Genomic DNA, 22,180 nt, shown 5'->3' with positions numbered 1-22,180 from the left:
CGCGCCGAGCCGTTCCCGGCCGTGCCGCCTGGAGGCGCGGAGCCCGCCGGGCGCGCCCAGCCCTGCAGCTCCGGCCGGGGCGGAGGCCGCCGGACCGCGGAGATGCGGGGCGGGGGCAGGGCGCGGGGTAGGTGACTTTATCCCGCCTCTGTTTCCCTGCCCCGGGGAGCAATGACATCACGCGGCCTTCTCCAGGCGCCGACACAAAGAGCGGCGCGGAGAGGCCGCTGCGGGGGGAGCCGGCGGCCGCCGCTGCCGCCCAGGGCCCCGGGGCCCCGCCGGCCAGGCCCGCCGCCCGCGGCCCTCGTCCTTCCTGCTCCTTCGCCGCCGCCGCCGCCGCCACCGCCGCCGCCGCCTCGGTCGCCTCCGCCCGCGCCGCCCGCGCCCCCAGCGCGCCGCTGAGCCCGCGCCGGGCCGCGCCGGCCTCTTCCCATGCGGGCGGCGCGGGCCCTGGGAGGGGCGCCCGCAGCCAGCCGCGCAGCATGCACTGGGGGGTTGGCTTTGCCTCGTCCAGGCCGTGCGTGGTGGATCTGAGCTGGAACCAGAGCGTCTCCTTCTTCGGCTGGTGGGCCGGGTCCGAGGAGCCCTTCTCCTTTTATGGGGACATCATCGCTTTCCCTTTGCAGGATTACGGTGGGATCATGGCAGGGCTGGGCTCCGATCCCTGGTGGAAGAAAACACTTTACTTGACCGGGGGAGCTTTGCTGGCCGCAGCTGCGTATCTGCTCCACGAACTCCTGGTCATTAGGTGAGCCGGAGAGAGGGCCCCGCGCAGGGGCGCCGAGAGGGGCACCTGGCCAGGGCAGGGCTGACGCGAGGGGGGACCGTGCCAGCCTCTCGGTCACGCCGCCCAAAATGCCCAAGAATCCTGCCCTTACCTTTCCCTAGAGGCAGTCCGTGGTCACCTGCCCTGAGGGGCAGTTCGGAGTTAACGGGAGAATTAACCCGGTACTGGGAGGGAAAAACATTGGTCTCCCAATCCTTCGGCGCTAAAAGCAAAAATTCTCTGGGTTGTTGTGGAGCAAAATAGTCTGTTATGAAATGCCCTTAGTAAGATCCTAAGTGCAATGTTTGCAACAATAGAACTAGGCCTTGTAGAAATATTAAGTTACACTTTTATGAAATGCCTTATTTGTTTATAGGTAATAATGCTGGAATGTTAACCACTAACCTTATCTTTTACTAGTTCTCCACTATCCTTCCCCATCTGTCAACATCATCAAAAGGCTGAAATTGCAAAAGCTTCCAGAGACCTCCGGGTCCCTGTTAAAGAGGCATGGTCAATTGTAGTGGTGTGCAGGTTTGATGCAGCCTTAACCTGGTTATCTGCTGATCAGGTATTTAACGCTAAGCACCATATTCCGGTTTCAGTGCCATTGTTGTGTGAACAGTAGAAGATCCGAGGACAGCACTAGCACATGGGCGTGTTTGACAGGAACACGGGAGTCACCCAGTGCCGTAAACAGTTTCATCCCCTGCCGCAGAATGTTTACAGGACTGACTCGGAAATACCAGGAAATGGAGGCCCCTACTGTTGGTACATCCAGAACGACATGAGATCTTTGAGTAGGGTAATAATATAGGCTCCTGGGATGGTCCTTTGGCTTGTGGATACATCGATTTATGGTTAAAATTTCCATGCGTTTGAGCCCTCTGTCCCCGGGAGAAGGCCAGAAGCAAGCGGTTCTCAGTAGCTCAGAAAATCCTTCGGCCAGTATTTTTTAAATAGCGAGAAATGTGTTCACACTGCCCTTTTCCAGCGGGGGAATCCTACACAATAGGCTATAAACAAAGACAGTGACAGGTGACCTTTAACAGGCCTGTGGGGATTCCTGGGCATGGTGACAGGCTAACGTGGGTATTTTGAATATTTCTAGTCTTTGAGAGGGTGGGAAATCATTTAGGTCTGAGGGAAGTACTGGCTTTCACTATTATTTAGCTATAATTGCGAAGTTTTATCTTGAACGTATTATATACATTGAATTCTCTCAGTACAGTGCCTTGAATCATCTAGTTGAACCAAGTAAAAAAATTGTAAGTGGATTATTTCTCTAGATCATTTCCTACTAGTTTTAGAACTCTATTCCAAGTTAGGAGGCAAGCTGTATGAACAACTAAAACATTTGTGCAGTACTTTAAACAGTAACCCAGTTGTTTCTCAGTTATCTTCCAGCCCAAAGCCTTTTCAGGATCCAGAACTGTGTGACTTCTCACCGGTTTAACACTTTGTGGAGGGGGTGAAGGCACAGCTTCATAGAACCAGCTCTAAACCTTGCTTTAATGACCTTGCAGAAATAGGGAGTAGCCCAGAGCTCATCCTGGGAGCAGGCCACGCCCTGGCAGGTGTGGTTGCTGGACAAGGAAGACTTTCTGCCCACAGAAGTGTCCTTCCCCACTTAGTGGACTACTTGGATACTTACTTAGATCGAGGCGTGTTTAATCCTTGGTTGATTCACTTTTGTTTCTTGACAAATGTTTAAACCCTGGGTAGGAAATATGTTATAACGGGGTAGACAACCCTGTTATTATGCACATAATAAAAATGGCTGCCTGTTTTTGATCCCTTAGTAGGGACTCTTCATAGAAGTGCTTTCCTTGCACTTATTTATCCCTCACAGCTCTCGTTGGATGTTTGATTCCCATTTCGTAGATAAGGAGAGTACAGCTGAGGGAGGTTAAAACACTTGCTCAAGATCACACAGTAAGAGTAGTAGAATCCAGACCTGGGAATGTGTGTCTGTGGAGTCTGTACTTTTTTACCACTGGCTCCTAGAAAGTACCGATGTGAAATAAACTTGGATGGGGGAAGAGGAGGAGAAATGTAGAGAACTGGGGCATTGCTCAGGCAAGCGAGGCCTGTGGCGGGGACCAGAGTTTTTGACAGCCTCTAGTGGCACAAAAAGATAGGGGGGAAAGACTGAGCAAGGTCTGGAACTGACCATCGGAGGTCACAAGACAGAAACTTCCATTTAGGATGAACTTTAAGTTTCAGTTGTCTCAGTTTAAGCAAAACCAAACAATCCGGAATATGCAGGATGGAAAATACACCTGGAAAAGATCACAATGTCTGAGGTCATGGGCAACGGTAAAGTCGTGACCACTTGAATTTTCTGCTGCATGGACTTAACCCCAGTGTATGGCCAGGTCTCCAGTGTCTAAAGGAAAGCTGGCCAGTGAGAATTATTTAGGGAGTTAAATTCATGAGTATAAAACCAAAGGAGTAGTTTGGATTTTGTGCATGCTTTTCCCGCTGCAGTATTTTAAAACAAATATTGCCTCAACCCTCTACTTTATTTCCTTGAGTGGGGATAGCCTAGCAGTTATCTTAAATTCAATCCATTTGGAAATGTGTTGTGTGTAAAGTGAATGACTAAGTGATGATTTCGTTGTTGGTAGCTCATTTGCACGTTGGGCACTTGGGCTCAGCCTGCCCTAGAGAACTTAGGGAATGACAGCAGCCCACAGGTCCACAACACCTGACCTCCATACACAAACCGCTCATCAGCTGTACACAGAGGCATTGTCATCTGTGACAGCCTTCATGTTGGGAGGAGGGGCTAGTTTTGCTGCTCTGTGGGTATTCTTTCTTTTTTAAGATATTGTATTTTATCTATTTTTTAAAGCTTGTTTGTTTATTTATTTGTGAGCGCAAGCAGTGGAGAGGAGCGGAGAGAGAGAGAGAAAGAGAGACAAACTCCCCACACAGGGCTCTAACTCACGAAACTGAGATCATGACCTGAGCCGCAGTCAAGAGTCGGATGCTTAACCGACTGAGCCACCCAGGCTCCTGTAGATGACCTCTTATACAGGTCTCATTATAAGGCCACTTTAGAAAATACAGCTATGTAGGTGTTTTATAAAATACCTGCTCCTCTGATCCTAAGTTAGAGAGTAGTTCCTGCTGTGTGGAAGAAGGGCTCTGGAGCCAGAGTGGGTTCAAACCAACTTTGCTTTTAACCATGTAACCTTGAATATGAGAGTAAGCTTCTGGGCTACATGGTTTTCTCATCTGTAAAATGGGGATAATAACAGTAGCCTTTCTTATAGAGTTAATTGAGTTGAATGTGAAATGCTTACAACAGAGTTTGACATGGAAGAAAGCATTCTGTAAAAGTTGGCCATCATTAGCTATTATAACTTTTATTAGAAAGTTCCAGGCTTGAGCGACCTGAGTCAAACTGGCTGTTTTGGTCAAATTAACTAAGAAATTGCCCATTTCAGTGTACTGCTTAAGACCTTGGGATCTGGAGGGGTGCCTGGGTGGCTCAGTCGGTTCGGCTTCCACTTTCAGCCCAGGTCATGATCTTGTGGTTCGGGAGTTCGAACCCCATGTTGGGCTCTGTGCTGACAGTTCAGAGCCTGGAGCCTGCTTCAGATTCTGTGTCTCCCTTTCTCTGTCCTTCCCCTGCTCACGCTCTATGTCTCTCTCTCAAAAATAAACATTAAAAAAAAAAACTAAGACCTTGGGATCTGGAGCTATTAATGACCTGATCTTAAAATGATATTCCTTGGACAAGTTATTTAACCTCTGTTAAGCTTCAGTTTCTTTACCTACTGTATGATACACTAAATTTAAACCCTAACAATATCCACTCGGTGGTGTTACTGTCAACATGAAATAAAATAATATGCATGATGTATACAAAGTCATCGCCATATGCTTGTCACATCCATTCTTATTATGAGATGGCCCAAGTTAACCATTAGAATTAGATGTTTCTGGCCAGTGGACCAGAAGATTTTATATTTATCTCCCCTCTTAACAATTCTTAAATTTTGCCTGGCTAATTTACATGAAAATACCACTCTGTGACTTGAATTATTCGCCTGGACAAAATCAGCTAATTGTCAAATCTAGTTCACGCTCTCTAGGAATAGTCTAAGTGGCTCCTTGATTTTAGTATCTGACCTCCCCTGCCTTTCATCTAGACGAAAATCTTTGTTTTATACAGCAAATATTGCCAGAAAACAGCAAATATTTTTATTCTTTTGACCTGACCAGGATTTTCAAACTGAGTCATTCTCAACTCTTTAAGTGGAATGGACGCTTTGCCAGTAAACTTCTCCAAAAGAGTTTGTTTCGCTGAACGCAGATACTATAGTTAAGTGAGCATCCATGGATGATGATACAAAGAGCTTGTCTCTTGCTTGGGTGGAAGTGGGTGTGGGATTAGACTGGGAGTGATGTGAGGGAAGCAGAGGCCCAGGGAAGGCCAAGGAGAAGGAACAGGCTTATCTGACTGGGAAGTGCATGGGTGGAGGGAAAGAAGGGAGGGAATTGCAAAAGGTTCCTGAGGGTGGCGTAAGAGGGAAGCTGTGTGGAAGATGTTGTAGTTTAAGGAGATATTGTAGTTTAAGGGGATTAAAACTCTGTGAATGAGAATAGATTCTATGACTCCTCTACAGTGTTTGAGAGCTTGACCAATGTTTACAGATTTTTAAAATGTAATCCTCATGATAATTGGTGCAGAACTGATACTGTGTGCACTTTCCATGTGTGAGAGGAAGAGAGGCCAAGGGTAACATGGCCAGTAGGAAGCAGGGCTTGGATTTGTACCCAGGTGTCCACCCTTGGAATCTAACGTTTTCTCTAATATACTGTGTCTGTTGAAGAGCTGTACCAGGGAAATCCTCCCACTGAAAAAAGTAGCCAAGGAAAAGATAGACATGTGGCTGAGGCTGGAGGAAGGGAAGAGGCAGGTGTATTAAGATCTATGCCTGTGGTGAGAGTGGGGACCCTGGGGAACTGGAGAAGGTGAAAGAGAGCTCAGAGGCCAGGTTCCTTGGTATCACACAGGTGAGAGGCCAGGTGAGGGCACACATAGTTTGGAGGAGGGACCAGAATATTCAAGGTCTCGGATTCCCTACAGACTGGTTCATAGCAGAGTAAATCTGCGCTGTTATTCTTGGGTTCTATGGACAGTTTCATCATATAGTCTAGGGGTCAAGAACATAGACTCTGATTGCCTGGTTCAGTCCAGGTTCTGGCATCTAGCAATGTGACCTTGGGCAAGTTAATCCTTTCTGCCTCAGTGTCCTCATCTATAAAACACGGATAATAGTAGTACCTCCCTCATAAAGTTATTGTGAAAATTAAGTGAAATAATACCTGTGAACTCCTTAGAACAATGCTTGACACCTAGTAAGCACACAGAATCATTTTTACCAATCCAACTTGTTTGTCCCTGGCAGGTAAACATAGCCAGCTGGAGAAGAGGTGGGCCTGTTATAGAAAGCACTCTTCCTGCTCATAGGGTATAGTTATCATCAGAAGGAGGTTGATATATAGTTACTAACTAAGTCCTTGGGATCATGGTGATAGTTTGTAAGGTTCTCCCGTGTTTTGGCTAAGCTTCTACTTAAATGCTTCTGGGTGAGGTAAGCCCCTATGACAAAGAGATCTGCTTGTTCATTGAGGAGCTACAACCCACCAGGGACCTCTGAGGAACTAAGGGAATTGTATGTATAACATGTGGATTGTTCTTTATTTCTGTTTTGGTTTTGGCAGGAAACAGCAAGAGATTGACTCCAAAGATGCTATTATTTTGCATCAGTTTGCAAGACCTAACAATGGTGTCCCCAGTTTGTCTCCTTTCTGTTTGAAAATGGAAACTTACTTAAGGATGGCTGACTTACCCTATCAGGTACTTGTGAACAAATGTATCTTTTTTTTTTTAATTTTTTAAGTTTACTTTAATTTTTTTTTTTTTGAGAGAGAGAGAGAGAGAGCGCAAGAATGAGCGGGGGAGGGGCAGAGAGAGAGGGAGACGCAGAATCCAAAGCAGGCTCCAGGCTCCGAGCTGTCAACACAGAGCCCAATGCAGGGCTCGAACCCACGAACTGTGAGATCATGACCTGAGCAGAAGTCGGGCACTCCACTGACTGAGCCACCCAGCAGCCCCTAAACATGTTTTATGTTCATGACTGTCATGTCAGAGGGGGAGTTCCTAATCTCACACCGTGGGAAGGACTTGCTCTTGGTGCTGAAAGGGTGGGTGTGAAATTAGCAGGGCCCAGTCCTTACTAGATACTTAGGAGAGACTTGATTCTAGCGTCAGTTGATTTTTACATTCAATTTAATGAGGGATCCAAAGGGTATGGACTTTTGTAGGGTTCAGGGTCATTGTATTGCTTTTCTGACATAGAGTAGGCTTTGGTTAAGCTTAGATAGGCCTCCTGGGCAGCTACTAATAAAGGTGGGTGCCCACCTTTTCCCCACGTGGTTTTTTCCTTTAGATTTCTGTTTGACGGCATTATATTTTGTCTCTCATGAATCCTGGGGGGCAGAGCACTCAGCAGGCCACCAGGGAGATAGTTGTGGATTTTGTGAGAGCTTTTCCATGGGCTCCATGTTGTGTTCAGATGACTTTCAGCGAAACATTTGCTCATTTCAGCGTTAAAGAATGAACAGAGGAACGCAGTTAAAGGTTTACATTTTTCTGTGAGTTGTGTCTCACAAATTTTACAGGTTGTTTTTTGTTGTCATTCAATTCTATATATTTTAAGAAAAATTTTCCCTTTTTCTTTTTCAGCTAAGATCTAGCCACATACAATATTTTAATGCTTTGGTTTTTGTTATTGTTTTTTAACTTTATGATCAGAGCAGATAGTCTCTGTGATCGTGATTCTTTGGAATTTGCTGAGGCTGTAGCCTAATGTGTGGCTGGTTTTTATAAATGTTGAAAATAATTACATATTCTCTGTTTGGGTGAAGAGCTCCTTAGATTTACTTGCTTGAGTGTGTTTAGTGTATTTTTTAGATCTTGTATATCTCTGCTTATTTTTTTTAGCCTGTTCTAGCAGTTTCCAAAAGGAGTGGGTTAAAATATCCAACGGTATTTGTTTTTTTTTTTTTTTTCAACGTTTATTTATTTTTGGGACAGAGAGAGACAGAGCATGAACGGGGGAGGGGCAGAGAGAGAGGGAGACACAGAATCGGAAACAGGCTCCAGGCTCTGAGCCATCAGCCCAGAGCCCGACGCGGGGCTCAAACTCACGGACCGCGAGATCGTGACCTGGCTGAAGTCGGACGCTTAACCGACTGCGCCACCCAGGCGCCCCTCCAACGGTATTTGTTGATTTATCTTTTCTTCCTGCCATTCTCTCGCTTCTTGCTTTATGCAAGAGGTTATATGTTTAGGTACACATCATATGAAAGAACACATTTGTACTCTCTTGTTTCTTTTCCCAGTATGTAGCAGTCAGCTGAGTCCCCCCTTTAAAAAAAACTTTTTTTTTAATGTTTTTATTTATTTTTGAGACAGAGAGAGACAGAGCATGAGCAGGGGAGGGGCAGAGAGAGAGCGAGACACAGAATCTGAAGCAGGCTCCAGGCTCTGAGCTGTCAGCACAGAGCCTGACGTGGGGCTCAAACTCACGAACCGTGAGATCATAACCTGAGCTGAAGTCGGTCGCTTAACCGACTGAGCCACCCAGGCGCCCTTCCCCTCTTTTTGTAATCTTGAATTTTTTATTATCAGATATTGAGATTGATTCTCTAGCTTTCTTTTTGTTCATAATTGCTTGGGGTATCCTTCCCCATCCTCTTTATTTTTTGTGTATTGTCTTTCATGGGCAATGTATTACTTATAGCCCATCTAAGACTCCTTAACCGGTGAGTTTTTCCATTTATGCTTGTAATTATTCTCTTACTATGACTTATTTCTAACATCTTACTTAAAGTTTATTTATTTATTTTGAGAGAGAGAGGGAGAGAGAGAAAGAGAGGCAGAGAGAGAGGGAGAGAGAGAGAATCCTAAGCAGGTTCTGTGCTGTTAGAGCAGAGCCCAACGCAGGGTTCAAACTCATGAGCCATAGGGTCGTGACTTGAGCCAAAATCAGGAGTTGGACATGTAACCAATTGAGCCACCCAGGTGCCCCTCTAACATATTATTTAGTATTTTTCTCCTTATCATACTTTTTTTTTTCTCATTTCCTGCTTTGTAACGGATAGATAAAAGAAAAACTTTGTCATTTAAAGCAAATTCTATTTATGTCGTTCTGGTGGTTTCTCTGAAGATCCAAATTTGAGTTTACTTATTTCTCCCCATTTCTCAAATGCTGTGTTGGTCCTCTGATGATACGAGTGTGTTACAGGTTCACATGACTCTTGGGTCTCTCTTTTCCCAGCCCTGATCCCAAGTGTGTTGTTGTCTAATGTTTTAATTCTGGGATTTTGGAAATCCTGGCTCTTTTTCAGCAATAAACCTTACTAAGTTTCTGACCAGCCTTATTTCCCATATATCTTCTCTGCCAGGATTATTTCTTTTTATTAGAGCAAGTCCTTGATATTTTCCGATTGAGCCTCCCGTGAGGCTTATTATGCAGTGAACTTCTAGTGGCTCTGTGTGCCTGATGACGTCTTCATTATGCCCTCACATTTGACACAGATACGTTCAAAGTTCTTTTCCTTCAGGGCTGTAGAAGTATTATTCCTTTGTCTTTCTGCATTGATATTGCTATTGAAAAATATGATGTCAGTCTGATTCTTTTTCTCTTTCTCTCTGGAAGCTTTTAGAATTTGCATTTAATCTTGACATACTTAAATTTCACTATGATGTGCCTTGGTGTGGGTCTTTATGCATCTTGTTTGGTCCTTTCTAAACTCTTTTAGTCTGAAGTCCTTAATCTTTTTTTTTTAATTCTGGGGAATTACTAATCTTCTTCAAATTCTTCTTCCTTTTTTAATTGGTTTTATCCTTCTTTTTGTAAGTTTTTTTCTTTTAAGTTTATTTGAGAGAGAGAAAGTGAGAGTGTGAGAGAGAGCAAGGGAGGGGCAGAGAGAGAAGGAGAGAGAATCCCAAGCAGGTTCCATGCTGTCTGCACAGAGCATAACACGAGGCTCGATCTCACGAATGGTGAGATCATGACCTGAGCTGATCAGGAGTCAGATGCTTCACCGAATGAGCCACCCAGGCACCTCTACCCTTCTTTCTTGTGCCTTATTATCCAGATACTGAAATCTCTGCCTTTATTTTCTGTATTTTTGAACATACTCCTTCATTCTTCTTCCTTCTGGGTGAATTCACCTTTCTGAGCCATTGTACCACTCTGTTCTCTTCTTGTATCTGTCATACTATTTACCTATTGAGGCCCACTTTTATTTTTCTTCGTAATACTTCCCCTGTGTTTGTATTACAACTTCTTCTCTTATACCTTAGATGACATTTATTATGCCAATTAAAACTGTTTGGTCTGTCCCCAGAATCCTGCGTCATGTTGTATTTATTCAGTCTGTTGTTCTTCTGTTATAGTGGTTGTATGCCTCAGGTGTCTATTTTTGTTTGCGATTTCCTTTTACCAGAGATGTCAGCTTCCCTGCCTGGGAATTTGTAGGGAGCAAGGGCGAAAGCTTAGCCTCTGAGGGGATGTAGGAAAAGTAAGGAGGTGAGCCCCAGGCATCCCCAAACCACTCCTCCAGATGCCTCCTACTGGTCTTACAAAGTAGCAGCATTGGGAGGAGGTGGTCTCCTTAGCCGGTAACAGAGGGAGCCAAGCTTTTGGCTTCCCTGATAGTGACGTTACCCCTCCAACTGCTGACGCCCCCAGGCCTCTGCTTTCTGAGCCAGTTTCTCTACAGAAGAGAAGGGGTGGGGTGGTAGTGATTCTCCTAAGGTGGGGCTGGGATGAGAGGCGTGGCATCCTCTTGGCTTGGCGGCCCCACTGGGGGTGTGTCGGAGCGGCACCTGACCTGGGCTTCGGGTGAGGGGCCCTGGGAGGGCATGTGGTATTTGGGGGACAGAAGGAAGTTCTTTATGACTGGGAACTGGAATGCAAGGGCTGAGTCTGGAGAGAGGAACAGAGAGATCATTCAGGACTTTCAAAGCAGGAATAGAAGATAAAATAGCACTGAAGACAGACAAATCTTGAACCATCTAAAGGCGGTGGATCAGAGTTCAAAGATCACTGTTCAGCTTGGTGTTGGCAGTTGGCACTGGAAAGCATATGTCACTGAGGGGCTCACACTGAAGGAAGGAACTGCTACCCAGCAGCTGCCTGTCTCTGTCCCATCATCACTCTTGACTAAATCATATCCATCAGCCTTGGCAGCTTTGGGGCAGTCAGGGTGCCAATGCCAAACGTTGTGCTCGGTAGCCTCTTGTGGCTCCTGGGTCTCTTGCGCCCCCCCCCCCCCCGCCTCGCCCCCGCCCCCGCTATTGATGAAGCGGTTCTGCTGTTTGCGGGGCTGTGGCAGCTGCCAGGGCGTGCTCCCCTTTCCCTTCTTGTCTTCACACCTGCAGGTACTGACTGCTGTGGCCCTGTCCTTACCAGTAGCCTAACTACCTTTGTTCGTGTTGCAGCTGCTTTTAGTTAGTGTGTCTGGAGCAGCAGGCACACACCTCACCATGAAGCCTGAAGCTGTTACAGAGGCCTTTGAGGAGGTGACGGCTTGCCCCCTTGCAAAATTATTATTTCCCGTGTGTGTGTGTGTGTGTGTATTTTTTTTTTTTTCTTTTAAAGAAAGGTGTAGGTGTGCTGTTTCTTCTGTGAGGTCTCTATGGAAAATAAATGGAGGGGATGGTCGGTTCGGGCGGAGATTTAGGTAACAGAAAAATGGTTCTGTGGTTTAGAAAGGGATGCTCCGTGCCTGTCCCAGGCGCCTGGGGACCTGTGTGCCATCAGTGAGGGTTTGTGCTCATGTAAGTGGTACCTGGGAGGTGCTGGAGGGCTCAGCACCTGGACTCGTCTGTGCAGAGGCTTTTTGTCAGAGATCCAGAGAGCTCTACTCTCTGCCCCTTCTTTGCTCTGTGCCTTAAAAAAAAGAAAAAAAAGGTTAAGATGCCATATTCCTAAGAGCACGACTTTATAGTTGAAGCTTCTTTATTTTGTAACCTAAGAGGGACTGGAATAAATATTTGATGACCATTAGAAGGAACTCACAAGGCCTTTTTTTTTTTTTAAAGCCTGATCTATTGGCCACAGTTATTATCTTCTAAAAATCAGGTTATAAATATTGGTAGGTCAATTTCAAAAACTTTTCATTTTGTAATAATTACAGATTCATATTGGGGTCCTGCAGATATGGTTAATTTTTTTTTCAAAATGAAAATAGCTTTACCGGTGTTGTTCTGATTACACGTAGATGCCATATAGTCCTGATAAGAATTTCAAACAATACTTACACAAAAGTGTAAGTGGAAAATGAAAGTCACCTGCCATCCTGGAGGTTGGAGGTTACCATCACTGATACTTTGGTCTCCCTTCCGTACATTTCTCGGGACATGGATAAGGACACCTACATCATTTGCCATAACTGGTTGTAGAGGAAGCATGTATTTCACACAATGCTTCTTTTTAAATAGGAGAAAGAAAAAGAAAGAAAATGGCTCCTTAGGAACTCTCTGCTTTGGCTTTCAGCCCTAACTTTTTATTTTTTATTTATTTTTATTTTTTAACATTTATTTATTTTTGAGACAGAGAGGGACATAGCATGAACGGGGGAGGGGCAGAGAGAGAGGGAGACACAGAATCGGAAGCAGGCTCTAGGCTCTGAGCCATCAGCCCAGAGCCTGACGCGGGGCTCGAACTCACGGACCGCGAGATCGTGACCTGAGCCAAAGTCGGACGCTCAACCGACTGAGCCACCCAGGCGCCCCATAACTTTTGATGGTTCTGTTTACTTGCTGATCCTGTCTGTTTTCCCCCACCATCTTTTTGTTTTGAAATTTTCTAAAGACAAGCTAAAAGAATAGTACTATAATACCCATATGACCTTCACCTAGATTCACCAGTTACTGCCTATTTTTGCTTTATTTCTCTTTATGTATACCTTTGTGAACAATTTTTTATGAACCATTTGAAAGTAAGCTGCAGGCATCATGACACTTCGCTCTTCAGTACTTCAGTAGGCATCTCCAAAAAATAAGGACATTGGGACACCTGGGTGGCTCAGTTGGTTAAGCATCTGATCTCAATGTCAGCTCAGGTCATGCCCGCATCAGGCTCTGTGAAACAGCGTAGAGCCTGCTTGGGATTCTCTTCCTCCCTCTCTCTCTGCCCCTCCCCTGCTTGCATGCTCTCTCTCTCAAAATAAAGAAAAACATTAAAAAAAAGGATATTTTGTTTACAAAGCTACAATACATAGTTGTAAGGAGAAGTACTCAAGTTTTTTCCTTCTTACACAGGGGAAAACCCAGTTTTTCCCTATTGTGTGTTTCTTGTGAGTCTCCTTTACTACTAACATAAAACCCTTAATTTCTGACACTTCTGACAGATGTGAGGAGGTTCTTCCCCCACACCAGGCAACTCTCTGTGACACCCTCTGGGTGTCCTACAATCTAATTCAATTCTGATACTCTACCTGGATGCACTGTCAGATCCCACACTTTAAAGGCTCAGTCTCACAGACTGTATCCCTCCCCTTCTACAGAACTCAGGGAAACACTTCTGTTTATCAGTTTATTAAAGAATACGGTAAAAGATACAAGTGAATTGAGGTGCCTGGGTGGCTAAGTCTGATTAGTGTCTGACTCTTGATTTCGTCTTGGATCATGATCCTGGGTTTCGTGAGATCAGCCCCACATTGGGCTCTGTGCCAGCAGCGTGGGATTCTCTGTCTCCCTCTCTCAGAAATAAATAAATAAACAAACATTAAAAACAACAACAGCAACAACAACAAATGAACAGCCAGATGAAGTCATACTTAGGGTGAGGTGTGGGAGGGTCCCAGTGTAGAAGCTTCTGTCCTTGTGGAGTTGGGGTGGGTCACCCTCCCTCTATGGGTGTTTTTGCCCACTGGAAGCTCTCTGAACCCCATGCTTTTGGGATTTTATGGCTTCCTCACATAGACGTGATCAATTATTAACTCTATTTCCAGTCCCAGAGAGGATGGAGGAGGGGGTGGGGCTGAAAATTCCTGGCTTCTAATCAAAAGGTTTGGTCTTTGTGGTGACCTGCCACCATCTAAAAGCCATCCAAGGAGCCCACCCAGAGTCACCTCATTAACACGAAAGATGCTTCTAGGAGCTCTTGTCCTAGTGCTTTTATCATTTATGAATTTTTATAAGGCTTTTAGGAGCTCAGTTCTGAGAACTGGGAGCAGAGACCAACGTATATATTTCTTATTATTTCATAACAGTGGATGCATGGACTTTTTTTTTCCAATGTGGTATAATCCACAGAATTTCTCAAATATCTGAAATTTAGCCAGTGGGAGACCTTTCAAGATGGCTCCAGGGGTGCAGTGAATGTAATGGATATATATTTAGCTGAAAAGTTGGGGTACCATGGCTAATGTAGCAAGTCAGTGTCCCAAGACTTTGGGATTTCTTTTAAGGTTTCACATTCTGCATTTCCAAATGGTGATGGTGATGTTAATATGTCTGATGAAGGCACTTGTCAAACACTTCATTGTGCATTTTCTCATTTACTCCTATGATTCTTGATATCCCCATTGTGTAGTTGAGGAAATTGAGGCCCAGGGATGATTAAGGGAGACTCAGAGAGGGACCAGGGTCACACTGAATAAATGATGGAACCAGACTTTTAAACCCAAAGCCTATGGTTTTCACTGCTTTGCTAATAATGTAGTGTAAGTATAGATTAATCTCACCCCGGGCAGACTTACAGGGGGAAACTTCAGCTCAGAAATAATACAGAGGTTTTACCTCTTCATTTTTCTTCTCAGAATTACTTTCAGAAACTCCGCTCAATGGGCCCAGTCAGACTCCAATTGCTTGAATAAAACAGACCAGGAGTTCTTTAATATATTTAAGGAAGTTAAAGAAAATTAAGTATTCTTTTTAAAATAAACACTTTTAGGGGCGCCTGGGTGGCACAGTCGGTTAAGCGTCCGACTTCAGCCAGGTCACGATCTCACGGTCCGTGAGTTCGAGCCCCGCGTCAGGCTCTGGGCTGATGGCTCAGAGCCTGGAGCCTGTTTCCGATTCTGTGTCTCCCTCTCTCTCTGCCCCTCCCCCATTCATGCTCTGTCTCTCTCTGTCCCAAAAATAAATAAAAACGTTGAAAAAAAAATTTAAAAAAAAAAAAAAATAAACACTTTTATTGTAAAAGTAACAAAACCACATTCTGAAGAATTGAAATTCATGGGAAGATCATCTGCATCTCATAGTCTTGCCGGTTACTTTAGACATTTTTGTGTTTCTCTTTTAAATGTTTTTTGAAAAAATAGAATTCATCTCATTTTTAATTAGATATGATCATAGTGTCTCTAAAGTATTATTTTCTGCTTTTTTATCTAGTAAGCAAAATACATTTCTTCTTAGCTGGTATTTTGTTATTTTTAGTTTTATTGGAGTATAGTTGGCATACAACGTTACGTTAGTTTCAGGCGTACAGCCTAGTGATTGACAATTCTACACGTCATAAAATCCCACAGCAGGTGTAGTTACTGTCTGTTACCATACAAAGTTACTACAATACTATTGACTATATTCCCCATGCTGTACTTTTTCATCACTATGATTTATTTATTTTAGAACTGGAAGTTTGTGCTTCTTAATCCCCTTTACCTACTTTGCCTGACCCCTACATCCCTTCCCCCTGGCAATCACCAGTTTGTTTTCTGTTTTTATGAGTCTGTTTCTGATTTGTGTGTTTGGGTTAGTTTTTTAGATTCCACCGATAAGTGAAATGATATGGTATTTGTCTTTTCTGTCTGACTTATTTCACTTGGCATAATACCCTGTAGGTCCATCAATATTGTTCAAAGGGCAAATTTCATTCTTTTTTATGGCTGAGTAATATTCCACTCTCTCTCAGTCTGTCTCTCTATGTATCTATCTATCTATTGGTGTATCTATCCCACATCTTCTTTATCCATTTACCTATTGATGGACCCTTAGGTTGCTTCCATACCTTGGCTATTGTAAATAATGCTGCAGTAAACCTAGAGGAGCCTATGTCTTTTCAAATTAGTGTTTTTGTTTTCTACGGGTAAATACCTAGTAGTGGAATCACTGGATTGTATGTTCTGTCTTTAATTTGGAGGAACCTCCAAACTGTTTGGCATAGTGGTTGCACAAATTGACATTCCTGCCAACGGTACATGAAGGTTTCCTTTTTTCTATGTTCTCGCCAACATCTGTTGTTTCTTGACTTTTTGATACTAGCCATTCTGACTGGTCATGTCTCATTGTGGTTTTGATTCGTATTTTCCTGATGATTAGTGATGTTGTGCATCTTTTCATGCATCTGTTGGCCATGTAAGCATCTTCTTTGGAAAAATGCCTGTACAGGTCCTCTGACCTTTTTAAAATCAGTTTTTAAAAATTTTTTTAGTGTTGAATTGTAGGAGTTCTTTATATATTTATATATGACTCCTTATTGGATATATCATTTGCAAGTATTTTTTCCCATTCGGTAGGTTGCCCTTTTGTTTTGTTGATGGTTTCCTTTGCTGTGCAAAAGCTTCTTAGTTTGATGTACTCTCAGTTGCTTATTTTTGCCTTTGTTTCCCTTGCCTGAGGAAACAGATCCAGAAAAATATTGCTAAGGCTGATGTCCAAGAGATTACTGCCTGTGTTTTCTTTTAGAAGTCTTATAGTCTCAGGTCTTACATTTAGATATTTAATCTATTTTGAGTTTGTTTTTGTGTATCATGTAAGAAAGCTGTCCAGTTTCATTCTTTTGCATGTAGGTCTCTAGGTTTCCAGTGCCATTTATTGAAGAGACTGTCTTTTTTCCTTCATATATTCTTGCCTCCTTTCTCATGTAATTAACGGTATAAGCATGGGTTTTATTTCCAGGCTCTCTATTCTGTTCTGTTGATCTTGATCTATGTGTCTGTTTTTGTGCCAGTACCCATAGTGTTTTGATTACTGTAGCTTTGTAGTATAGTTTGAAATCAGGGAGTGTGATGCCTTTGTTCTTCTTTCTCAAGATTGCTTTGGTATTCAGGGTCTTCTGTGGTTCTACGCAAATTTTAGGATTATTCATTCTAGTTCTTTGATAAATATTAATGGTATTTTGATAGGAATTGCATTGAATCTGTAGATTGCTATGGGTAGAGTGGACATTTTAACAGTATTAATTCTTCTAATCAATGAGCAAGATGATATCTTTCTATTCATTTGTGTTTCCTTTCAGTTTCTTTCCTCAGTGTCTTCTAGTTTTCAGAGTATTGGTCTTTTACCTCCTTGGTTAAATTTATTCCTAGGTATTTTTTTCTTTTTGATGCAATTGTAAATGGGATTGTTTTCTTAATTTCTCTTTCTGCTAGTTCATTGTTAATGTATAGAGATGCAACAGATTTCTGTATATTAATTTTGTATTCTGCAACTTTACTGAATTTATTTGAATAGATTTTTGATGGAGTCTTTAGGGTTTTCCATATTTAGTATCATGTCATCCACAAATAGTGACAGTTTATTTCTTAACAATTTGGATGCCTTTGATTTATTTTCCTTGGCTGATTGCTACAGCTAGGATTTCCAGTACTATGTTGGATAAAAGTGACAAGAGTGGGCATCCTTGCCTTGTTCCTGATCTTAGAGGAAAAGCTTTCAGCTTTTCACCATTGACTATGATGTTAGCTGTGTGTTTTTCATATATGGTCTTTATTCTGTTGAGGTGTGTTCCCTCTATACCCACTTTGTTGAGACTTTTTACCATGAATCGATGTTAAATTTTGTCAAATGCTTTTTCTGTTTCTAAAAATAAAATTTTTGATGATAATGACCTACTAGAACTTTCATTTCCGTAAGAGTCAGCCACTAATTTTTGCTAATCCAGTTTTTAAAAGCGATCTAGATAAAAATGTACCAAATACTCAGAGAGGGGCTGGTTCAGAAGGAAAGGCAGAGGTACAAGCAGTAATATTATAAGAAGAGGGGAACGTACGCTGCATGACAGAAGCATGGAGGAAAGGAGATGATGGTTGCACCTGGGAGAAATAGTTCACCAACAAGGTGAAATTTGAACTAAATATTTTAGGATAGATACGACTTGGCAGAGGTTGGGGAAAAGGATCCCTGTAAAAGGTAAAGAGTGTGCAGAGTCAGAGGGGTGGCAAAGACCTTGACACGGGTGTGGGCAGTTTGAAATTCAGGAAACCGGAGGGGTTGATAGCAAGGGGGCTGGGCAGGTGGGCAGCAGCTAGAGGGCATAGGCCTAGACTGCTATGTGGAAAGGGTTAGAATAGCCCCATGTAAAACCACTGGATAATTTTGAGCAGCACAGAAATTTCTCTCTCTGCTGTTTGCATTGCAGTTTCCTCTGGTGTCAGTGTGCAGGATAGAATCCATCTTCAAATGACAAGAATCCTGAAGGGGCTGTGTTAGGAGGATATGGGTGCTATCAAGGGTGATCTGAAAGAGGTGCTATGTTATATGGTAAATCTAGATCTTTAGTGTACACATGAGTATGTCTGATGTAATAGCAACTTTTAGAGGTATGTGACATTTCTCCTGGTCAACATCAAGGGAAATGTCTAGGGTTGCCATGTATTGTTGTGCAGGTTGTTCGCTGCACAACAGAGCCTGGCTAGGGAGTAGGGGCGACATCTGGACCCACTTCTGCTTGCCAAGCTGTGAACCCTGGCATAGACTCTATTTACCCAAGGATGTTCTGTTTTCCAAATCACAACAAAAACATATGGCTAACAGCAGCCCCAATAACTCCCTTTTCTAGGTTAGGCACAGAATGAATTTCTTTAGAATAAGCTATGAGATACAGCATACCAAGAGACAGGGACCAGTTAAAGTCCCCATTATTCTCTACCAAAGACAGGAGTGGCAACATTTAACTAGTACCTGCTCAACTCTGCAGAAAAGTGATATTACCTCAAAGGTTTGAGAAGCCCAGGACCTTCAAGCATAGTCTAAGCTCAGTTCTGTGGGCTTAAATAGATAATTGCCTTTACGGGCCATGATATCCAGCTGTAACCCTGTTATCTTGCTGGAGGCCAACATAGTCTTCAGGTATGCTTAGTATATACCATGTGCAATTGGCAAGCGAAATTTCTAGACACAGAGAGTCTTGACTTAGAAAACTGGCAACATTCTATGTTTTTATCCCTTGTGGTGAGATATATGGTTTGGTTTTGGGGGAAATTCATGCGCAAACCTTGCTGTGATTTGGGTGAGAACTAGAATGATAGTTACCATTGTTAAACCCAATGGTTTCCCACAAAAAATGGTAGTTTTTTCATTTCTCAGTAAATTTTGGTTTTGAGCCCAAAAGGAGGATTTGACCAGGTGTCTTCTTGAGTGGGGCCCTGGCAGAATTTTCTGTCATCTTTGCAAGGAGGTATCTACTTGTCCAGGGCTTGATGCAAATGGTAATTTAAGATTATTTTGTTTCTCGAGGATGCGATGAGGGTTACTGGATACCCCTTGAGCAGAGGTCAGCAGGTTATAGGTTTGTGGATCAAATCGGGCCTGTGAGCTAGGAAGGACTTTTATATTTTTAAGTAGTTGAAAAAAGTCAAAAAGGAAATGAAAACTTCATTGCCCCCAAACAACCCTTTACTGCCACACTCGTTTGTTTCTATATTGTTTGTGGCTGCTTTTATGCTACAACTGTGAAGTTGAGTTGTGACAGAGGCCCCCATGGCCTGCCTGAAATGTACTGGCTGGTCTTTCACAGAAAACGTTTGCTGACCTCTATTTCAGAGAAAAGTTTAAAGATGTAGAGGGTTGATACATTTAAAATTTGTCTCATGCTATCTTTTTAAAGAAAAAGCTTTATTGAGATATAATGGACATATAATAAGTTGCCCATGTTTAAAATGTATAACTTGGTAAATCTTGACATGTAAATACTCAAGTGAACATCACTATAGTCAGGATAGCAAGTATCCCTTACCCCTCAGATTTCTGTGCTCCTTTGTAATCCTGTCCCTGCCTGTCTCCCATCATCCCTAGCAAATATGGGTTGGCTTTCTGTCACTATAGATGAGTTTGTTTTATTTGGGGTTTGTTGTATATGAGTGGAATCCTACAGCAAGTACTCTTTCTTTGTCTGGCTTATCTCACGTAGCAACATTGTTTTGAGATTCATCTGTGTTATTGAGTGTATCAATAGTTCATTCCTCTTCATTGCTGAGTGATGTTCCATTGTAAGAACATACCAGAATTTGTTTATTCATGTACTTCTCAAGGGCATTTCTGGTTTTTGTTTTTGTTTTGAAGTACAAATCAATCTTCTATGAACATTTACGTACACCCATTTGCATGGGTATATGCTTTCTTTTCTTTTGGGTAACTACCTAGGAGTGACATGGCTAGATCATATGGCCGGTGTATATTTAACTTCTAAAGAAATTGTCAAATGGTTTCAAAGTGGTTATAGCACTTTACTTTCCCACGCACAGTGTTTTGAGAGTTCTGTTCCTCTGCAGGAGCTAACATTGCTATTAGCCAATAGTATCTGAACTATCGACTTGCATGAAGTATGAGGAAGAGTTTGTAATAATCTGATTAATTTAGGCTGTGTAGACAACCAAAAAATTGATTCAGATTTAAAAATTAACTTTGAGGTCTTAAATGACCCAGATCAGATTTACTGACAAAACTGATAGAATAAATGCAATCATTACCACAGAATCCTCTCCGCCAGCATGGTTAAGATCTTGACTTTTTATATGGTGGGCAGCAAATGTCACTGTAATTCCCAGTGTTCATAAAGTGTATGACTCCCTCTGCCTCCCCCCCTGCCCACTTCACCCCTATCTGGGACTACATCCTGCCAGATGCTGTAAGACTCTAGCATGGGTGTGAATCAAAGGGGAGCTTATCACAAACACAGATTTCTGGGCCCCCTTCCCAGGATTCTGCTGCAGAGGTCTGGGCTGGGACCCAGGAATCTACATTTTCACCCGCACAGGAGTTGAGTCGAGTAAATTGGATACACATTGTTATACCCAAGTGTTACAATTTCTGGGACCACTTGTTTGCAGTGTAGTGGTATTAAGCATTCTTCAGGCCTGAGCTGCTGGGTTTCAGATGAGGTCTTTGGTTACCAGCCTGGTCAGTGCCAGCCTCATTATGGTTTATTTACTTGTTTTGGCATTTGTGGATTGTTCATGCATTGTAACTGGACAACTGTTACCAGGATCATTTCAACACTACCTCTGCTCTCTGGTCTTTTTTGTAACAATATATGCCCTGGATAAAATCTGTGGGAGTAAAGTAGTATCTTCAGGTGAGGTAAATCCTTTTTTTTTTTTTTTTTTCCTCCAAGAGTAACTATTTATTGCCTTAAAGAGTTTATGTGCTGAGTTCATTTACTTAAATGGTCTAATCACTAGACCAATATATATTCCAACCAATATAGGGTTGGAATGTTTGTTTCTGTTAATCATACAGTGAAATTTAAACAAAACATTGCTTTTCTCTTTTTCAAATTTACTCTGCCCAGAATTATTTTGGTGGAAAACTCTCTGCTCAAGGGAAAATGCCTTGGATTGAATATAATCATGAGAAAGTTTCTGGCACAGAATTCATAATTGACTTTCTGGAAGAGAAACTTGGAGTGAATTTAAACAAAAACCTTGGCCCTCATGAAAGAGCCATCTCCAGAGCAGTGACCAAGATGGTGGAGGAGCACTTCTACTGGTGAGTCCCCCGGGCGTGCTGGGTGAGAGCCCAGGGCCTGTCCCCAGCCTTTGGAGGAAGCCCAGGTTCTGTTGCACTTCTCAGATACTCCCCAGCCTTTTCAAAGTTCTCTACATTCTGACTGACTTGGGGTCAAAGCTGTGACCATTAAGTGTCTAGGTCTCTAGACCAGGGGTAGACATTTTCTGTAGAGGCCCAGCTAGCACCTCTTTTAGGCTGAGCAGGCCGTGGCTCTATTGCAGCTGCTTAAACTCTGTCACTATAATGCAAGTCATGGATGACGTGGAAATGACTAACGTGACTCTGTTTCGCTAAAGCAGTGAAAACACTGACATTTGAAATTTCATTTAATACGAAATGTTATTCTTTTGGACCCCCCCCCCCCTATTTAAAAACGTAAAATCTTCCTAGCTGTGGTTTGCTGCCCCCTGATCTCACTGAGGTGAGGAAGGGATTTCAATGGATTCTGCCCTTTACTACCACAAACTGCCGAATTAAAACAAAGTTACATTAGATACCCAGAGGAGGGAACAGAAGACTAAGTCAGGATAGAAGTCTCAGGTGAAGTAAATTATTCAAGCTTTGTAAAATTATTGCCAGTTTTCCTGAGACGACAAGAGCTTCTCTCGTGTTCCAGAAATAAACTGCAGTACTGCTCTCTGGGT

The 22,180-nt window shown here is 43.0% G+C and overlaps 1 protein-coding gene across 1 annotated transcript in view; it reads left to right on the top strand.

The window, feature by feature from the left end:
* Window positions 1–311: 311 nt before the first annotated feature.
* The window catches only part of FAXC (failed axon connections homolog, metaxin like GST domain containing), a 73,020-nt gene continuing 51,151 nt past the window's right edge, over window positions 312–22,180 (top strand). Inside the window, exons 1-3 of the mRNA XM_043591985.1 lie at window positions 312–748; window positions 6,509–6,644; window positions 21,319–21,515. Of these exons, the coding sequence (XP_043447920.1) occupies window positions 483–748; window positions 6,509–6,644; window positions 21,319–21,515 (599 nt within the window). The 5' untranslated portion in view covers window positions 312–482. The remainder of the gene's footprint in view (window positions 749–6,508; window positions 6,645–21,318; window positions 21,516–22,180) is intronic.

Source organism: Prionailurus bengalensis, chromosome B2 (assembly GCF_016509475.1).
Source record: "Prionailurus bengalensis isolate Pbe53 chromosome B2, Fcat_Pben_1.1_paternal_pri, whole genome shotgun sequence".
Classification (NCBI taxonomy): domain Eukaryota; kingdom Metazoa; phylum Chordata; class Mammalia; order Carnivora; family Felidae; genus Prionailurus; species Prionailurus bengalensis.
Note: the sequence above shows the minus strand (reverse complement) of the source record. Positions and strands in the feature narration are given on the sequence as shown.